A 16,472-nucleotide genomic window follows, 5' to 3' on the forward strand; every position below is an offset into this window, starting at 1 on the left:
CAACTCTCAGTTAGACCTAGATATTATATACTTCACCCAACACGGCCCTTTATAGAACCTCTTAGTGTCTTTCGGCTGCCCCGGTAGATGTTGTATTGAGCATCCTGATCCACCGGGCCGGCCACTGATACGAAAACGGAAAAAAAAAGATTTGCGAGAGAGCAGCGCCATGAAGTTGTTGACGAACCCGTGGTAAAGAGCTGGGACGGAGTGGTTCAGGGACGAAGGGGAAAAATGGAACCTCAAGCAACAAGCGTCAGTGTCAGCGTCAATATTTACAGCGTCCAGAGTAAAGGAATGTCGTCTCTGGCACGGACAACACCTGCGTCGGAAGCGCATCAGGCAGCGATCCCTGCAGACTCAACAACGGCTGCGACAAGCTCAAAAGGTGCAGCAGGAACAACGTCGGGCCAGATATTTCAGACGGCACCCACCACGGCGGTGGCGACTGCTGCAGCTGTGCACAGTACCGATCCGGCGTCTGCGGGTTCCGATCCGACCGCCATGAAAGTCCAGCACAGCTTGGAACTCGCACCACCGCAAACGCAGGACCCCAATACTTATGGCTATACAAGTGGCAGCGATCTTAATATTCAAGGTAAAAACACAGCATTCAATGGACTGAATATTGAGCACTTTGAGATGGAGGAACTACAGAAAATAAAAAACGATGGCGTCGATTTGCATCCTCCGACGAACCTGGAGATTAATCACATCCTGTCCGAGTTCCCGGAGGGAGCAGACATGCTCGATGACAGGAGTAAATCGAGCAAGACCGAAGAAGAGACTGAAACGGTACATTTGCAGGTTTCCCCGAACGAATCCCTCATCAAAACGAAACAGCAGACAGATACCGTTGGTAAGCAAAATGATGAGGCAATAGTGGATCCTCAAAAAATTCAGGCATACGCTATGCTGGATTTCGACTCTTTTACATTTTACGTCCAGACAATGCAGATTCTTTTAGGAAGAATGGTAGAAGGGGACTCCCTCACAGATGCGTTGGATATCCATTTGGGTAATCAAAAGGCCATTTCCAGAAGACACGCTAAAATATTTTACAATTTCGGAAACCAACGATTTGAACTCAGTGTTTTGGGTAGAAACGGGGCCTTTGTCGATGGAAACTTTGTTGAGAAAGGTGTCACTGTGCCATTATCTGATGGAACCAAGATTCAAATAGGAGAGACGGAGTTTGCGTTTGTGCTCCCCAATAAGGAGAGAGAATCCGTGCCAGTTGTTGCTCCTCCGACTGACCAGATTGAAAGTTTGGACAGCCTAGTTGCAAATTTCGACGAGATAAAGAAAGAGATTCAAAGCGATAAGTTACTGATGAGCAAAGATCCGCATGTTCTCAATATGGTGCTCGACCCAGATGCCCAAAAGCTCCGGGAGTTGGAGATTGAAAAGGAAATAGGGAAAGTGCTTGCTCGTGAGCATCCTGAGGATCAGAATGTTGCCCATTTAGAAAATACCATAGACGGTGAACTATCACAGACAAATACGAAAAAGAAATCAACTTCGAAATCGAAGTCTGGAAAAGGCTCCGACTCAAGCAAGGACAACGACGCATTACAAGATCCTATCAAGGCTGAATCAAAGGCAAAGGCTAAACCTAAACGACAGCCTAAGGCAAAGAAGAAAGTTTATACCATTGATGAAATACCCGAACAATATAGAACCAAACCAAACCTTCCGTATTCGATTTTGATAACGGATTGTTTACGACAGAAAGGAACGGAAAAGGGGATGTCACTGTCGGAAATCTACAAGGGAATACAAGAGTTATATCCATATTACTTTTATTGTCCAGATGGCTGGCAAAGTAGTGTCAGGCATAATCTCTCATTGAACAAATCTTTCAGAAAGATCTCCAAGGAAGGTAAGGGATGGCTCTGGGGAGTCAATGAAGAGGTTGTTGCCGAAAAGGATAGGGCCAGACAAAAACAGCTAGAGAACGCCAAGGCCAAGGGCAAGTCTTCATCACCTTCAGCATTATCACCTAAATTAGCACAACCGCCAAGACAATTACAGGCCAACCTTCATATACACAATCCAACTAGTATTGGTTCCAAAAACATCAATGCAAATGACTTGAACAACAGAAGCTCCGATTCACTGCAATACGCAAGTCCATCATCACAAAATACTAATCCATCTGGTTCGATACCTTTTGCACCAGCTGTCAGCAACAAAGCTAATGAACAGCAAGTCGTAAAAGCAGAAAGTGCTTCGAATAACACAAGCAGTACCAGTCATAATAATATGTCTGCAAATACGAAAAAGGCACTGGCCTATCTACAAAAGGAATTGATTTCACTTACAAAATCACGGAAAATGTACGACAGGGCAACATCTACAGAGATCTTGACAAAGGCACTGGCGATGACTATTTCTCAAGTCGATCAGGCTGCCAAGAATTTCTCAATCAAAGGCTTCCCTCTTGTGATATTAATTGACAAAAACCCAGGCCATGTGACCAAAATTCTGACAGCAGCTCTCAATGCTGCTACTCTTCAAGTATGTAAGCAAAAGGGATTGACGCCGCATTTACCACCGAAGAACGCCCCACCAACAGCCCAAATACCGCCCAATAAAGTCAACGCAAACACAGACTCTGCGACTCGAGCGACTGGTTCGAAAAGTACGCCCGAATCTACTAATAAAGCAACTACAAAGGTCGAACCTGGTACGACAAATGAATTTAACAAAAACGGTAATGTTCCAATTTTGCATATCAAGAAAGAGGGCACTGAAACTCGTGATCCAATTTTCCACAAAGTAACACCAAAGGTCCAATCAGTTATACCACCCTTGGCTACAAACAGTTCTAAATTTACTGATGAGGCAAGTGTCAGTTCTGGCTCAATTTCGGTGTCAAATATTGGTAATATTAGTGCTATTGATTCGACTGCAACGGAAAACAATAATTCACTGACGCCGCCGGTACAACACACAGATGCAGTGGGATCAACATTGCAAGCTACCACTAAACAAGCGACTGGTCCTGTTGTATATCAAATTTCCAAGGCAGGGATGAAACCATCATTTAAACCTGCAGTAAAACCAATTAGTGGGGCATCTGTAAAATCTTTTGGTCCATCTCATCCTGCTATACACCAATCATCGATCAAGCCTATCAAACCTGTCAGATTAGGCGGAATTTCAGGAACGGGAATCATTAAACCGCAGTTTTATGCCAAGGGCAAAGTACCGGCCATAGAGAACGCCAGAAATGCAGCTGTTGAAGGAATTAGTGAAGCGGAAGAGATCAAGCGAAGCATTGCGAAGTTTGGTAAGCCTACTGCCAATGCTTCCGTGACCGTTAATGACTCAGAGAAGAAAGCTGAGCTGGAGGCGAAAGAAGGAGTCCGTGATGCTGAAATAGATCCTGTTGTTTCCATCCAAGACAGTCAAAAGAGCACACAACCTATAATCGAAAACAATGCCCCGGAGCAGTCAGTACCTTCAACCGATGAAAGGCCTGAGCCTGCTAACAAGGAAACTGAAGAGACGACCAAAGAATCTCTACCTCCTGATGATAAAAAGATTGCTACCCTTCCACCGAAGAAGAGCAAAGAAGATGGGGAAGGTGATGACGAACTCGATGACGAGTTGCACATGATGCTGGCTGATCTCGAAAAGGATGAGGATCACGATGAGCCAGAAAATAAGAAGAGAACGATTGAGGAAGTAAGAGAACAGGCCGACCGAAAAGACGCAGAAGGTAACGGAGAAACTAACGAAGAAGTAGAGGTCGAAGGAGGCGACGAGAAGAGGGTCAAGACGGATCCAACTGGTATGTAGATAGATTACATACTTATAGTAGATTCGGATCATTTTGTATATTCTGTATTATCAATCAAATTTTAAAACTCGATATTGTACTGTAGCTGTTTTACATGATTAGATTATATCTTCTATATCTTAAACTATGGCGCTTCTTAGCCCTTGACGTTGTTGAAAGAACCTTCCTTCTCCTTGATTTCCCAGAACAAAGGACCAACATCGTAGTTACCATGAAATTTCCAGCCCTCTTCGGTAATATGAAATAGGTTGATCGAGCCACCAGAGTAGGCATCTCTGTGAGCGGCAGCAAGAATGGATCTCTTTCCAAGGTATAGGGCTTCTTCGACGGTCAAGTCCCACTTGTAGTTTGAGTCCAACACACCATATGCAAACGTTTGACCGGAACCGACACAGAACATGTCACCCTTCAATCTCGTTCCGTCGGAATCGACGTAGAAGATTGTTGGTCCTTCCTTTGGCGTGCAACCACACACCATCGTACCCATGGATAGTCCCATTCCCTTATAATTGTAAACTAGGTTTGATAAAATTTTGGAAGCAGCTGCAACGGTAATCCGTTCTTTATTACGTAGTTCATGCAAACGGCACTGGGTTCCCAACCAGGTTTCCCAGTACTGGCAGTCGGCGGCACCACCAGCCATCGTACCAAGAAGCATTGGGTTGATCTCAATGACTTTCTTCACGGTCTGGGAGGCAATCCAATTACCTGCAGTTGCACGCGAGTCAACCGCCACTATAATACCTCCCTGGAAACGGAACGCCAGGGTGGTGGTACCGTGGGCAATCTTGATGGAGCAATCTGGATTTGTCTCGTCATCTGTGTGTGCCCGCAAGAAGTCTGTTGGCTGGGAGATTGGCGGTATGGATATTGCTGGCGATAGGTTTTGCAGAGATGGCGTTATTGGGGCGAATGACGAGCTATAGTCGTTCAGCTCGGAATTGATTGAGTTTTGAAACGTGTACTTGGAGGCAATGTGATTTATAGACATGTTTGTATCTACTGCTGTCCGAGTATACTGATGAACGGTTTCAGAAGTGCGTGAAAGTGAAGAGAATGCGCAGATCTGGCGTGTTGATTGAGGGCAAATGCATGTCTGTCTAGAAATGGAGCAGGAGTTGAGCATACATGGACAGAGAAGGAGTGTTATCAGGGGGAAGGAAGTCTTCAGGTGCACGGATGTCCGGGCAGGAGGATTTGGAAAAAAAGACTTTTGAGCCGATCGACCTCCAGTAGAAAAAGCACGCAGGGAATATCTGGAGCCCTCACTTCACGCACGTGCTAACCCTCTCACGCTTCAATTTTTCACCGCACATTCACTGAAAGTGTGATTTTTTTTTTCTCCTACACTCGCTAGAGCGAGTGAGCGGTTAGTGTGCGATTGCCACAGAGAGGGAGAGAGTGTAGGTTGAAGATTTTCCAACACATGTTGAAGGTGCTACTGTTGGGTTTACCTGTGCAGCAGAGTGGGAAAGCCTCTGTGGAAGACTTCGCCTTGAATAACCCAAACGATATCCATATACACACACATACAAGATGTCTGACAAGCTTTCCAATGTTATGAGAGAATTAAAGATCGAGAAGTTGGTCTTGAACATCTGTGTCGGTGAATCCGGTGACAGATTGACCAGAGCCTCCAAGGTCTTAGAGCAACTATCCGGTCAAACCCCAGTCCAATCCAAGGCCAGATACACCATCAGAACCTTTGGTATCAGAAGAAACGAAAAGATCTCTGTCCACGTCACCGTCAGAGGTCCAAAGGCCGAGGAGATCTTGGAAAGAGGCTTGAAGGTCAAGGAATACCAGTTGAAGGCAAGAAACTTCTCCTCCACCGGTAACTTCGGTTTCGGTATCCAAGAACACATCGACTTGGGTATCAAGTACGACCCAAACATTGGTATTTACGGTATGGACTTCTTCGTTGTCATGGGTAGAGCCGGTTTCAGAGTCTCCAGAAGAAAGAGATGTAGAGGTACCGTTGGTAAGTACCACAAGGTCTCCCAGGAAGACTCCATCAACTGGTTCAAGGCCAAGTACGATGCTGACGTCATCGGTGCTTAAGCGCCCGGCTCGCTGTTTACTTGGTTAGTCTTAGTCGCTGTGTAGTTTTCTTACTATATAAAACGCTAACAAAACAAAAGAACTAGTCTCTCAACCCCTCGCCCCCGCCGCCCAGCTGCTCGATCTGCATCTGCGCCAGCTCGTTCACCTTCTCCTTCCACCGGTTGCGCAGGAACTCGTCCACGGGTCTGTAGTCCGCCGTCTGCCGCTTCCTGCGCTCCGTTATCTCCTCAAGCTGCCGCCGCTTTCGAGAAAGCGTCTGTCCCAGCTCCGCCCTCCCTGCCCTCAGCCTGCTTGCCTCTAGCTGCAGCAGGTTGTCGAACCTGTGACGCTCCGGCGTGCCCTCCGCCAGCACCAGCTGCTCCAGCACCGCGTTGCGGGCCATGCGCAGCTGCGAGTGGCTCGCCAGCAGCTGCAGGTCGAGCCCTTCTGCCGACGTGTACTTGTCTGCCAGCGACACAGCCATAAACGGTCGCATCCCCGTGGCCGACCGGGGCAGCACAGACGTTGTGGCCACGGCTTCCGGCAGCACGGGCACCAGGGCGTGCGGGACCGCCGTGTCGACCGCCTCCAGCTCTCGGGCGACCAGTCCGAGGACGTGTTTGGTCAGTTCCGCGTCCTCAGCGGCGTCTGCGTCTGCGCAAGCAGCATCCAACCCGGGTACGTACTCCATGGCCCTATGCGCTGAGCCTCGAACCCGTCTGCACACCACCCGTCCCGACGCCTGTAGAAAGCGTCTGAAAAGCTCAGCTCGCACATGTAGCCAGGACGAGACCACACCAGACCAGACTAGACCGCCCGCGCCGCAGGCCGTGCTTGCCCTTTTTCGCCCTTTCCGTCCTTTTGCCCCGCGCGGGACCGATCGGCCCGTCGCCGCTGAGCCCCCTGCTGCCCTCGGCCCGGGGGCCCGCGCCTCACGGCTGATAACAATGCGGGAGATGCGGGAACAGCAGCCACGTCCCGTGGGCCCGGGTCCGGGACCAGCAGTGGCCTAGGAAGACGCCAGGCAGCAGGGGAGGGGCAGAGGCAGGGGAGAAGGAGCGGAAGCAGGGTGAGCAGGAGCATGGCGGAACCACAGTCGTGCAAGCGTCTGCCTCCCGCACACAGCTCGCACGAGCGTGAGCCTCCAGAGCCAAGCCCCCACACCCCGGGCCCTGTGTCTCTGGATCTGTCACGGTGACAGCCCGACCCGACGCCAGCTTTTTCCTTCCGCTCTGCACGTGCTCGTCGTTCCGCCCCTCTTCTTCTTCCTCCCTCCTTCTTGTGCTCTTGTGCTCTGGCTTCTCCTGTGCTCTTGGCCCGCTGCTCTCTTCTCCACCCTTCTCTTTGCCACCGCGTCCTGCTACACCCCCAGTTTACATTACACCACACACCATGTTCGGGACCACCCTCAGAGACCGCCCCTCGGGCGGCGGCGCCGGCAGCGCCGCCGCCTCGCCGGGCAAGACCATGCGCTTCGTCAGAAGAGTGTCCTTCGACAACTACCAGCCTGAGACAGCCGTCCTCACGGCGGCCCTGCGCAGACGCTCCTCTCCAGGCCCGCCGCCCTCGTCACCAGGCGGCTCACCCAACGCCGCCAACTCCGAGCAGCCGCAGCGCTTGACGCCCACACCTGCCTCAGCAGGTGCTCTGCCGTCCTCCCCGTCCTCCACATCCTCTCACAGATCAGGGGCTCCACCACCACTCTTCCCCTCCGCCACCAGCCCCCGCCACGACACTGACACGGCCTTCCCCGTCACCCCCGTCTCGCCGGAGTCCCCGCCCTCCCGGAACCCCGCCGCGTCTTCAGCGCAGAGCGAAAACCGGCAGCAGAAACAGCAGCAGCCCAAGCCCACGTCTATCCTCAAGTCGGCCCACAGCCAGACACCATTCGCTGCGGGCGCTCCCGATAAGCGCTCGGGGTCATTGTTTTCCTCGCTGTCACAGTCGCCTCCTGCGTCTGCGTCTGCACCTGCACCTGCTCCTTCCCGTGACCCAGACTCTTCCGCCCTCCCCTCCCCTCCCCACCTTGACGCCCACGTCGCAGCCGTCACCAAGAACAACACCACCTCAAACACCTCAAACACAAACACAGCCGGCAGCACGCCCTCCCACAACCAGCTCCCGCCGTCTCTTTCCTCTGGTTCGGCCTTTTCCTCCTTAACAGCAAAGGGCGGCAGAACTGGAAACCCCCCCACAGCTCCGGCAGCAGCCTCGAAGTCGCCCCCCCCAGCGAACACATACAGCAGCTCCAGCAGCAATGGCGTCTCTAACAATAATACACTACAACCCCCAAACTCCGGCAATAACCTTCGCAAGAAATCATATAGCGAGATGTCCGATTCTGAACTACTCGCATTGGATTCTCAATTCAATGTCAGACCAGTTGACATTCAAAAGAGTTACGGTTTCGCTGCTGGTCCAAGACTATCGTCTTCTTCCCTCTCTAATTGCGATAAAGATTCTCTAGACTCGGGCAGTTTCAAGAATCTCTCTCCAAACGCAATCTTGAACGAGTACCCGACAAAGCCAATCATTACCAAAAACTCCATCTGCTTCAACTACAAGCACGCGGACTTGAGAAATTCGGATCTGAACGACAAGTTCTACTTGATAATGCTGTCCAGCAAGTCCTACTCCTTATCTTCGTTGGACTACTACATCAATAAGATCTCGTCCAAGGGCGACACGATCGTGATATGCTGTTCTTTATCTACCTCGATTTTGGGGAATGATAAAAACGAGATGTTGGATGAGTTCATCAACTCGTTTACAAATTTGATCTTGTCTCATTTGGAAAATAGCTCGAGTTTGGTTCACCCCATCAACATCACTCTGGAGTTTTTCAAGTCCGGTGCGTTCTTTGCCGAAGTGTTCAACCTATATCAGCCAAGCCTCATCATAGTTGGCACCAATAATGCAAAGACCAAGTCTACTTCGATGACCACTGCAAATAGGAAATTACTATCTGTTGTTTACGTGGGTAATGACCAGATCCTAAATCCTCCTGCATCTGATTACAGTAATGGAAACGCCGGCCAATCAGTGAAGAGCAGTAACGCACAAGTCACTTTCAAAGTTCCTTTCAAGTCGAAGGATGAGGGAAGTAATGATGCTGTCAAACAAAAGCAAACCCCTAAAATCGTGGTGGACCCTCCCCGCATTTCTCATACAGTGAGCCATTCGTCGATAGATTCAAATTCCTCGGATTCCAACAAGTTGTCCAAGATGAAGACAAATGACACACAAACGTCGTCGTTGTTTGACAACTTGAATGACACTCCACTCTTAGATTTGTGCAAGACAAGCAGTAATTCAACAAGTACTAGTTATGACTTTCTCAGGACTGATTCTAATTCTTGCGATACGTCAAGAAGAAGAAGTATGTTGGATGTGCTAAATTCAGACACGGTATTATCCAAGTCTTCAAGCAACGACGACAGTTATCAGTGCGCAATAGATGATTCAGATGATGCATCTCCAGAGTGTAACAGGCAAAACCAGCTAGGCAGGCGCACTTCCCGGAGTAGCTCAGGTAGTTTCGAAAATCCAAAACCTTTGGTCGGCCACGAGAAACAGAAGCAGGAACTTTTTGAAAAGTATCAGCGGAGATTATCTGCTGTGAAGGTGGGCCCTCAGGCTTCTAAATCCGGTGCCACTCCGACTACGAGTAATAATGTTAACCCTAGTGCTACCAACGATAAAGCCGGCAACAGCAAGAAACCCCCTTCCAAGGGCTCTGAAAGTAAAAGTATTTTCAAAAAGTGGTTCAAGGGCTAGGGCACAACATTTTATCTTTTCTTAGTATGCATTTATTTCTATATACCTCTGTACATTTACTAATTTTTTTTTCTGGTTTTCAGTTATTCATTTTATTTCATATTACATTAGTTTCATTTGACGTTATTTCATCTTCTTTTTCTCAATCTGTTTTATCGTAGATCTTTTCGTGGGTTATTATTCTTTTTTTTTGTTCTATACAAGCAATCAAAGTTAATGATTGAAACAAAAGAGTAAACAGAGAAAGAGAGAAGGTGAAACGGAGAAGGGAGAGGAAAAAAAGGACATTATTAATGCAATTAGAAGTTGGATGGGTTGAGGTGGCTCTTGAGTTCACCGAAATTCTCCTTTATACTACGCACAGAGACGAATCTTGAGACCAATGCAGCGGAGCCAGCCTTATCGTTAGTGCCGGACAATCTGGAACCACCGAAGGCTTGCTGACCAACTACAGCTCCTGTAGATTTGTCATTGATGTAGAAGTTACCAGCTGCGTATCTGAGTCGCTCTTCGTACTTTCTAATACTCAATCTGTCGGTGCTGAAAACGGCACCTGTGAGACCATAGCCCGTAGTGGTATCAATCTTTTCCAACACATTATCGATTTCAGCATCCTTGTAAACGTAAACGGTTAACAAAGGACCAAAGAATTCATTTCTCATGAACGGATGTTCAATATTCTTGGTTTGCACAACAGTTGGCTTGATAAAGTATCCCACAGATTTGTCGAACTTACCACCAGCAAGCAACTCAAGTTCTGGATCTTCAGCGATGGTTTTGATTGCGCCGGAAACTTTATCAAAAGATGGTTCATGAATAACCGGTCCCATGAAACCTTGCAACTCTTGTGTGCAGTTTGTTGGAGTGATCGAGTCGACTGTTTCTGTTAAGATTTTCTTAAATTCAGGCCAGACAGATTCAGAGACATATGCTCTTGAGGTTGCTGAACATTTTTGACCTTGGTACTCAAATGCACCACGGATGGTGTTGTAGGCGGCGTTTTCGACATTGGCAGATTTGTCGACCAAGTGGAAGTTTTTACCACCGGTTTCACCGACGATACGTGGGAAATCCCTATAAACTCCCTTACCAACGTTGTTTGCGATAGTGGACCAGATTGAGGAGAACACCTTAGTTGATCCGGTAAAGTGCAATGCTGCAAAGTTGGTATCATTCAGCACAACATCTGAAACTTCCACAGGGTTACCAGGAACAAAGTTGACGACACCCTTTGGCAAGCCAGCTTCTTCCAAAATTTGCAACAACAAGTAGTTGGATAGGATTGCTGAATCAGATGGCTTCCAAACAACGGTATTACCCATCAATGCTGGTGCCCCGACCAAACCACCTGCAATTGCAGTGAAGTTGAATGGGGTGATGGCGTAGACAAAACCTTCCAATGGTCTGTATTCAGTTCTGTTCCAAACACCGGTAGCAGATTCAGGTGGTTGAGAGCGGTATAAGTCCGAGGCGTACTTGACGTTGAAGCGGAAGAAATCGATAAGCTCACCGATACAATCAATTTCACCTTGAAAAACGTTCTTACCCTGGCCAAGCATGGTTGCAGCAAGCATTTTGTGTCTATATTTGGTAGAGATCAACTCAGATGCCTTGAGGAAGATGGCGGAACGGTCTGCAAATGGCATGTCTGCCCAGACCTTCTTGGCCTCTAGGGAAGATTCAATAGCGGCTTTAACATCTTCCTTTGTTGCCTGTGCATAGGTACCGAGACTTTGCTTGATGTTTGCAGGGTTGACAATTTGCTTGGTCTCACGACCGCTCTCGATCCTTTTACCTCCAATCACCAATGGAACGGTTTGTGGGTTAGTGGTGAAGTTGCTGAGTTCTTGCTTCAACAACTCCCAATCTTTGACGTCGTCTTTGGTGAAAAGTTTAGTGTATTCATTTGTGATATGACGTGGAGCTTCGAAGTGGCCCAATTGTGCAACACCTCTGGTCGAAGTGGTTGGTTGCGCGGCAGAACGAGAGAATTGGACAGACGCAACCACAGGAATGGAGACGCTCGCTTTGGAGATGAGTTTGGAACTCGTACGCAATGTTCTGACAGATCTCGAAAGCATTGGTATATGTGTGTGGGATTGTTCTTAGATAAGAATCGAGTCTATAGAAAGAGGAGAGAGAACAAAAGCGGAAAAAAGGCAGACAAGTTAAAGCCAAAAGCAGAATCAAGAGCAAAGAAGAAAACCACAACGGATGAAATATGGGGGTTGGGTCTGTCATATAAAGGCCAGGAAAGTCGATAAACCTTTCCACCGCAATGAGTCCTCCGAGGGTTGGCGCCGATAATGGGGCAGTCAAAAAAAAGGAAGGCTTTTTGAGGAAATGCGGGTGGCTCCGCGGGCAAGCGTAAGCGAGCGCCCGGAGACAGGAAGTTTTAGCGAGCGTCGCAGATATCAGCATGAACAAGAAAGAAGACGAAGACGAAGACAGAAAAGTTCAAGATGAAGGAAAGAATGATATTAAAGTAGTCTGATGTATATACGCTACACCACCACAGGCTCGTCCCAGTCTGCCTCGTAGTCGTGAGACTCCTCGTCGGTCTGCTGGTGGACGGGCTGCAACAGAGGACCCTTGTATTCGTGCTCGGCGTCGTCGCCAATCGCCAATTTCTTTGTAAGGTTCCAGACACCCATGATGCAGACGGCCATGATCATGATCGACAAGATCCCCGCCCGGGTAAGCTGCCATCTGAAGGTCTCAATCTCGGACTTCAAGCCCGACACCATGTCACTCAAGATGCGGCTGTTGAGGTCGGAGTTCTTCAAGTTGAGCGACTTCTGGTGGAGATTGTTCTCGTGCTTGAACTGGTTGAGCTCCATCTTGATGATGTCGTCGTTGAGCTTGATCTGAGCGATTGTCTCGTCGTCGAGGTTGTTGAAGGCCCGCTTTAGGATGATCATGGCGTTCGTCAAGTTCATCAACGAGATTTCTCTCGAGTTGGTGACCTCGAACAGCAACTCGCTGTGTGCGGCCTCGAAGAGGTACGCCTCGTTCTCCAAGTCCACCTTTGGCGCGTACGTCTGATTGAGCCAGTCGAGCTTCTTCTGCAGCTTGTAGTATGTGTATTTCATGAGCAGAAGCGACTGGGCGTCCGAGAAGCCGCTGTTCTTGAAGTCCTGCACCACCTTGTACGAGTCGAAGAACGACTCCATGCGGATCACGTCCTCGCTGTCCAGTCCGTTGGAGTTTCTCCGGATCGGATCTCGGACACTGCTCTCGGTTTTGCTCTCGCTGCTAGGTTTGTCGGCAACGCCATCGTCGCCTTTAGCGGCAGCAGCCCCCGCCGCCGCCGTTGCCACCGTCGGCGCTGACGGCGCCGAGTCGAGAATCGGGTTTGAGTTGTGGAACGAGTTCGAAACCTTCAAGGTCGACGGCTTGTTGTTGTCGCTATGTCGCAGCGTCGTCTTGGCGTTCGAGAGATACTTGTCTTTGTTTATCTGGCTCATTGTGTGGGTGATGTTTGCGGCAATCTGTTGACCACCAGCTGCGCTCGTGCTGCTGCTGCTTCCGCCGCCACTGCTGCTGTAGCCCCTCCTCATTCTCTGCCTCCCCGAGGCCGGGCAAGTCCCCGAGCCAGGCAGCCCCGATAAGCCTGCCCCTGTGCAATGGGACAGTGTGCGTCGCAGCACCATCGACTTCTGTATTCCGAGGTAGGACACGCTCTGCAGCGTCGCCGTGTTCACTAAGGGCGTCATTGTGGTGTCTATGTTTATCGCCGTGGTTTCCACAGTGTACACCCCGTGGCAGAAGCCCGGCCTCCCAGATCCGGTGGCGAAGAGCTGAGTCCAGCGGTGCCTCTTGTGCACAGGCCTCAGAGAGACAGGCCAGCAGGCCTACACAGAGGCCTTTGGCCTTTTTGCGGGCTGTGCAGCCAGCTTCGCGTGGAGGAGCTGAGGGAGATACACGCACGGAAGAGAAGAAGGGGACCAAGGAGACGTAGGGACCAGAGGCTGGAAGGAGAGAGGACGAGGGGAGCTGGTGGTAGAAGCAGACACATCGCAGCAGCAGGAGCAGAACAGCATGTCGGACCTGACCACGAGACCCAAGTCGGAGCTGTCGCAGAACGAGCTGCAGGACCTCGAGGACTACGAGTTCAACCACGGCCCTCTGCGGGTGCTGGCGCAGGCGGTGCAGAACTCGGACTCGGTGTTGATCTCGCTACGGAACAGCCACAAGCTGGTTGCCCGCGTGAAGGCGTTTGACCGCCACTGCAACATGGTGCTGGAGAACGTGAAGGAGTTCTGGTACGAGGAGGGCCAGGGCCAGGGCGACGTGAAGAGCAAGACCAAGCCGGGGAACAAGGTGCTGCGAGAGCGGTTTGTGTCCAAGATGTTCCTCCGAGGGGACTCGGTCGTCGTCGTGTTGAAGTACAACGGCGACTAGGGCGCCGTCCGCAGTGCGTGTAATATAGACAGGTAGTTAGTCATTTAGTTAGTTTGTCATTTAATCAGTGTAAAATCTTCATCCCGTCACGTGAGCGAGGGGTCCCCCTTCGGTGCCTTTTCCCAGTATGTGGAGACAGAATTTTACACCCTATTCCATAGTGGGGGTTTGACAGGGACCGGTTGGGGGGCCGGATATAGACTGGCAAAAGAGTGAAGCAGAGCCATGCGTTTGTTTAGTCGATGCAGCATGCCGCGGAGGCCGCTGAGGCTGCAGGTGAGGCCGTCCACGCTGCGCAGCGCAGTGCGATGGAACTCGACATCAACGACAACGGCTGCAGAAGGGTCTGCACCGTTCACGCCAGGAAGCGAACAGTACAAGGGCTACACAAAGTACGTGCTCGACAAGCGGAACAACCCGACGCCGATCCTGTCGAACGAGGAGCTCAGCGAGCGGATCAGCCGGATCCCGCTGAAAAACTACCGGAACTTCATCATCGTGGCCCACATCGACCACGGCAAGTCGACGCTGAGTGACCGGCTGCTTGAAATCACCGGAGTGGTGAACCCGACGGTGGACAACAAGCAGGTGTTGGACAAGCTCGACGTGGAGAGGGAGCGGGGGATCACGGTGAAGGCGCAGACGGTGTCGATGATCTACCACTACCGCGGGGAAGACTACATGCTGCACTTGGTGGACTCGCCGGGCCACGTAGACTTTCGCTTGGAGGTGATCCGGTCGTACGCGTCATGCCAGGGGGCGCTGCTGCTAGTCGACGCCAGCGAGGGCATCAAGGCGCAGACGGTGGCGAACTTCTACCTCGCGTACTCGATGAACTTGCACTTGATTCCCGTGATCAACAAGATCGACCTCGACACGGCAGACGTCCCGCGGGCAGAGGACCAGATCGAGGAGACGTTTGAGCTCTTGCGAGACGACATCGTGCACGTGAGTGCGAAGACCGGGTTCAACGTTGAGTACCTCCTGCCCAAGATCATCGAGGACGTGCCGGCGCCGCCGGCGGAGAAGTACAACCGGGAGCTGCCGCTGCGGGCGCAGGTGGTGGACTCATGGTACGACCCTTACGTGGGTGTGATCATGCTTGTGAACGTGGTGGACGGAAGCCTGAAGAAGGGGGACAAGGTGGAGTTCTGCAAGACGAGCGAGCGGTACGAGGTGAAGGAGGTGGGTGTCATGTATCCGGACAGACGGCCGCTGCCGCTGCTCGTTGCCGGGCAGGTGGCGTACGTGATCCCCGGGTTCAAGGACCCGAACAACGTGTTTGTGGGCGACACTTTGCGGAAAGTGGGCAGCGCCGTGGAGCCGTTGCCCGGGTTCGAGGAGCCCAAGCCAATGGTGTTCGTCGGGGCGTTCCCGGCGGACGGCACGGACTTCAAGAAGATGGAGGAAAGCCTCCAGCACTTGTTTCTCAACGACCGGTCGGTGGTGTTCCAGCGGACGACGTCCAACGCGCTCGGCCAGGGCTGGAAGCTCGGCTTCTTGGGCTCGTTGCACGCCTCCATCTTCAAGGACCGGCTCGAGAAGGAGCACGGCAAGAACCTCATCATCACCGCGCCGACTGTGCCGTACAAGGTCGCCTTCAAGGGCGGCCGCGAGAAGATCATCTCGAACCCGGACGACTTCCCCGACGGCACCAAGAAGAGCAGCGTGGTGCAGCTCTCCGAGCCCTACGTGGAAGCCCTCATGACCTTCCCCAAGGAGTACACCGGCGCGGTCATGACGCTCTGCGAGAACAACCGCGGCCAGCAGAAGGAGCTGCAGTACCTCAGCAACGGCCAGACCCTCATGAAGTACGACATCCCCACCGCCCACCTCATCGACGACTTCTTCGGCAAGCTCAAGGGCGTCACCCGCGGCTACGCCTCCCTCGACTACGACGACGCAGGCTACAAGCCGAGCGACATCTACAAGATGGAGCTGCTCGTCAACGGCAACAGTGTTGACGCCTTGAGCACCGTGCTGCATCGCTCTCAGATCGAGAAAAACGGTCGCGAGTTTGTCAAGCGCCTCAAGGAGTTTCTACGTATCCAGCAGTTCGAGGTCGTCATCCAGGCCCGTGCCAACGGCCGTGTCGTTGCCCGTGAAACCATCAAGGCCCGCCGCAAGGACGTGCTTGCCAAGCTCCACGCGAGTGATATCAGCCGACGCAAAAAGCTTCTCTCCAAGCAGAAGGAGGGTAAGAAGCACATGAAGAGCGTAGGCCAGGTCCACATTGCCAACGACGCCTTCCAGGCTTTTCTCCGCCGCGAGTGAGCCGGCACCGATTCATGGAGTCACGTGGGGGCAAATTTCCTCTTTCGGCCACCGGCGGGGCAACCGCCAGGCCCTTCCCCCCCCGTGGTTGCCCCGCACTTCCCCCATCCGGAAGGAGCCCCGCGGCCGAGGGCGAGAACGGGCGACGAGGCGTCGGGACAGGCCC

At 51.4% G+C, this 16,472-nt stretch overlaps 8 protein-coding genes across 8 annotated transcripts; 5 read left to right on the top strand and 3 right to left on the bottom strand.

Moving 5' to 3' along the window:
- Nucleotides 1-504: 504 nt before the first annotated feature.
- Nucleotides 505-3,807, top strand: PICMEDRAFT_72647 (hypothetical protein; the record flags this gene model as incomplete). Its single annotated transcript, XM_019164261.1, has 1 exon — nucleotides 505-3,807. The coding sequence occupies one exon, from the start codon at nucleotides 505-507 to the stop codon at nucleotides 3,805-3,807; it is 3,303 nt and encodes a 1,100-aa protein (XP_019017702.1).
- Nucleotides 3,808-3,944: 137 nt separating this feature from the next.
- On the bottom strand, nucleotides 3,945-4,799 carry PICMEDRAFT_72648 (hypothetical protein; the record flags this gene model as incomplete). Its single annotated transcript, XM_019164262.1, has 1 exon — nucleotides 3,945-4,799. One exon carries the CDS (start codon nucleotides 4,797-4,799, stop codon nucleotides 3,945-3,947), a length of 855 nt encoding a protein of 284 aa, XP_019017703.1.
- A 479-nt stretch (nucleotides 4,800-5,278) lies between these two features.
- On the top strand, nucleotides 5,279-5,980 carry PICMEDRAFT_16445 (hypothetical protein). Its single transcript, XM_019161207.1, has one exon. It carries the CDS (start codon nucleotides 5,345-5,347, stop codon nucleotides 5,867-5,869), a length of 525 nt encoding a protein of 174 aa, XP_019017704.1. The 5' UTR covers nucleotides 5,279-5,344; the 3' UTR covers nucleotides 5,870-5,980.
- A 2,202-nt stretch (nucleotides 5,981-8,182) lies between these two features.
- Nucleotides 8,183-9,628, top strand: PICMEDRAFT_72650 (hypothetical protein; the record flags this gene model as incomplete). The annotated part of the gene is made up of 1 exon (XM_019164263.1): nucleotides 8,183-9,628. One exon carries the CDS (start codon nucleotides 8,183-8,185, stop codon nucleotides 9,626-9,628), a length of 1,446 nt encoding a protein of 481 aa, XP_019017705.1.
- Nucleotides 9,629-9,927: 299 nt separating this feature from the next.
- Nucleotides 9,928-11,709, bottom strand: PICMEDRAFT_72651 (hypothetical protein; the record flags this gene model as incomplete). The annotated part of the gene is made up of 1 exon (XM_019164264.1): nucleotides 9,928-11,709. One exon carries the CDS (start codon nucleotides 11,707-11,709, stop codon nucleotides 9,928-9,930), a length of 1,782 nt encoding a protein of 593 aa, XP_019017706.1.
- Nucleotides 11,710-12,132: 423 nt separating this feature from the next.
- Nucleotides 12,133-12,801, bottom strand: PICMEDRAFT_34101 (hypothetical protein; the record flags this gene model as incomplete). Its single annotated transcript, XM_019162864.1, has 1 exon — nucleotides 12,133-12,801. One exon carries the CDS (start codon nucleotides 12,799-12,801, stop codon nucleotides 12,133-12,135), a length of 669 nt encoding a protein of 222 aa, XP_019017707.1.
- An 868-nt stretch (nucleotides 12,802-13,669) lies between these two features.
- On the top strand, nucleotides 13,670-14,032 carry PICMEDRAFT_72653 (hypothetical protein; the record flags this gene model as incomplete). The annotated part of the gene is made up of 1 exon (XM_019164265.1): nucleotides 13,670-14,032. One exon carries the CDS (start codon nucleotides 13,670-13,672, stop codon nucleotides 14,030-14,032), a length of 363 nt encoding a protein of 120 aa, XP_019017708.1.
- A 249-nt stretch (nucleotides 14,033-14,281) lies between these two features.
- On the top strand, nucleotides 14,282-16,306 carry PICMEDRAFT_33880 (hypothetical protein; the record flags this gene model as incomplete). The annotated part of the gene is made up of 2 exons (XM_019162853.1): nucleotides 14,282-15,976; nucleotides 16,085-16,306. 2 exons carry the CDS (start codon nucleotides 14,282-14,284, stop codon nucleotides 16,304-16,306), a joined length of 1,917 nt encoding a protein of 638 aa, XP_019017709.1.
- Between the last annotated feature and the right edge of the window lie 166 nt (nucleotides 16,307-16,472).

This window comes from Pichia membranifaciens, assembly GCF_001661235.1.
Source record: "Pichia membranifaciens NRRL Y-2026 unplaced genomic scaffold PICMEscaffold_3, whole genome shotgun sequence".
Taxonomy (NCBI): domain Eukaryota; kingdom Fungi; phylum Ascomycota; class Pichiomycetes; order Pichiales; family Pichiaceae; genus Pichia; species Pichia membranifaciens.

Excerpts from the sequence above, each read along its gene's own strand:
- PICMEDRAFT_16445 (XM_019161207.1), top strand. The coding sequence starts at position 5,345 with ATGTCTGACAAGCTTTCCAATGTTATGAGAGAATTAAAGATCGAGAAG.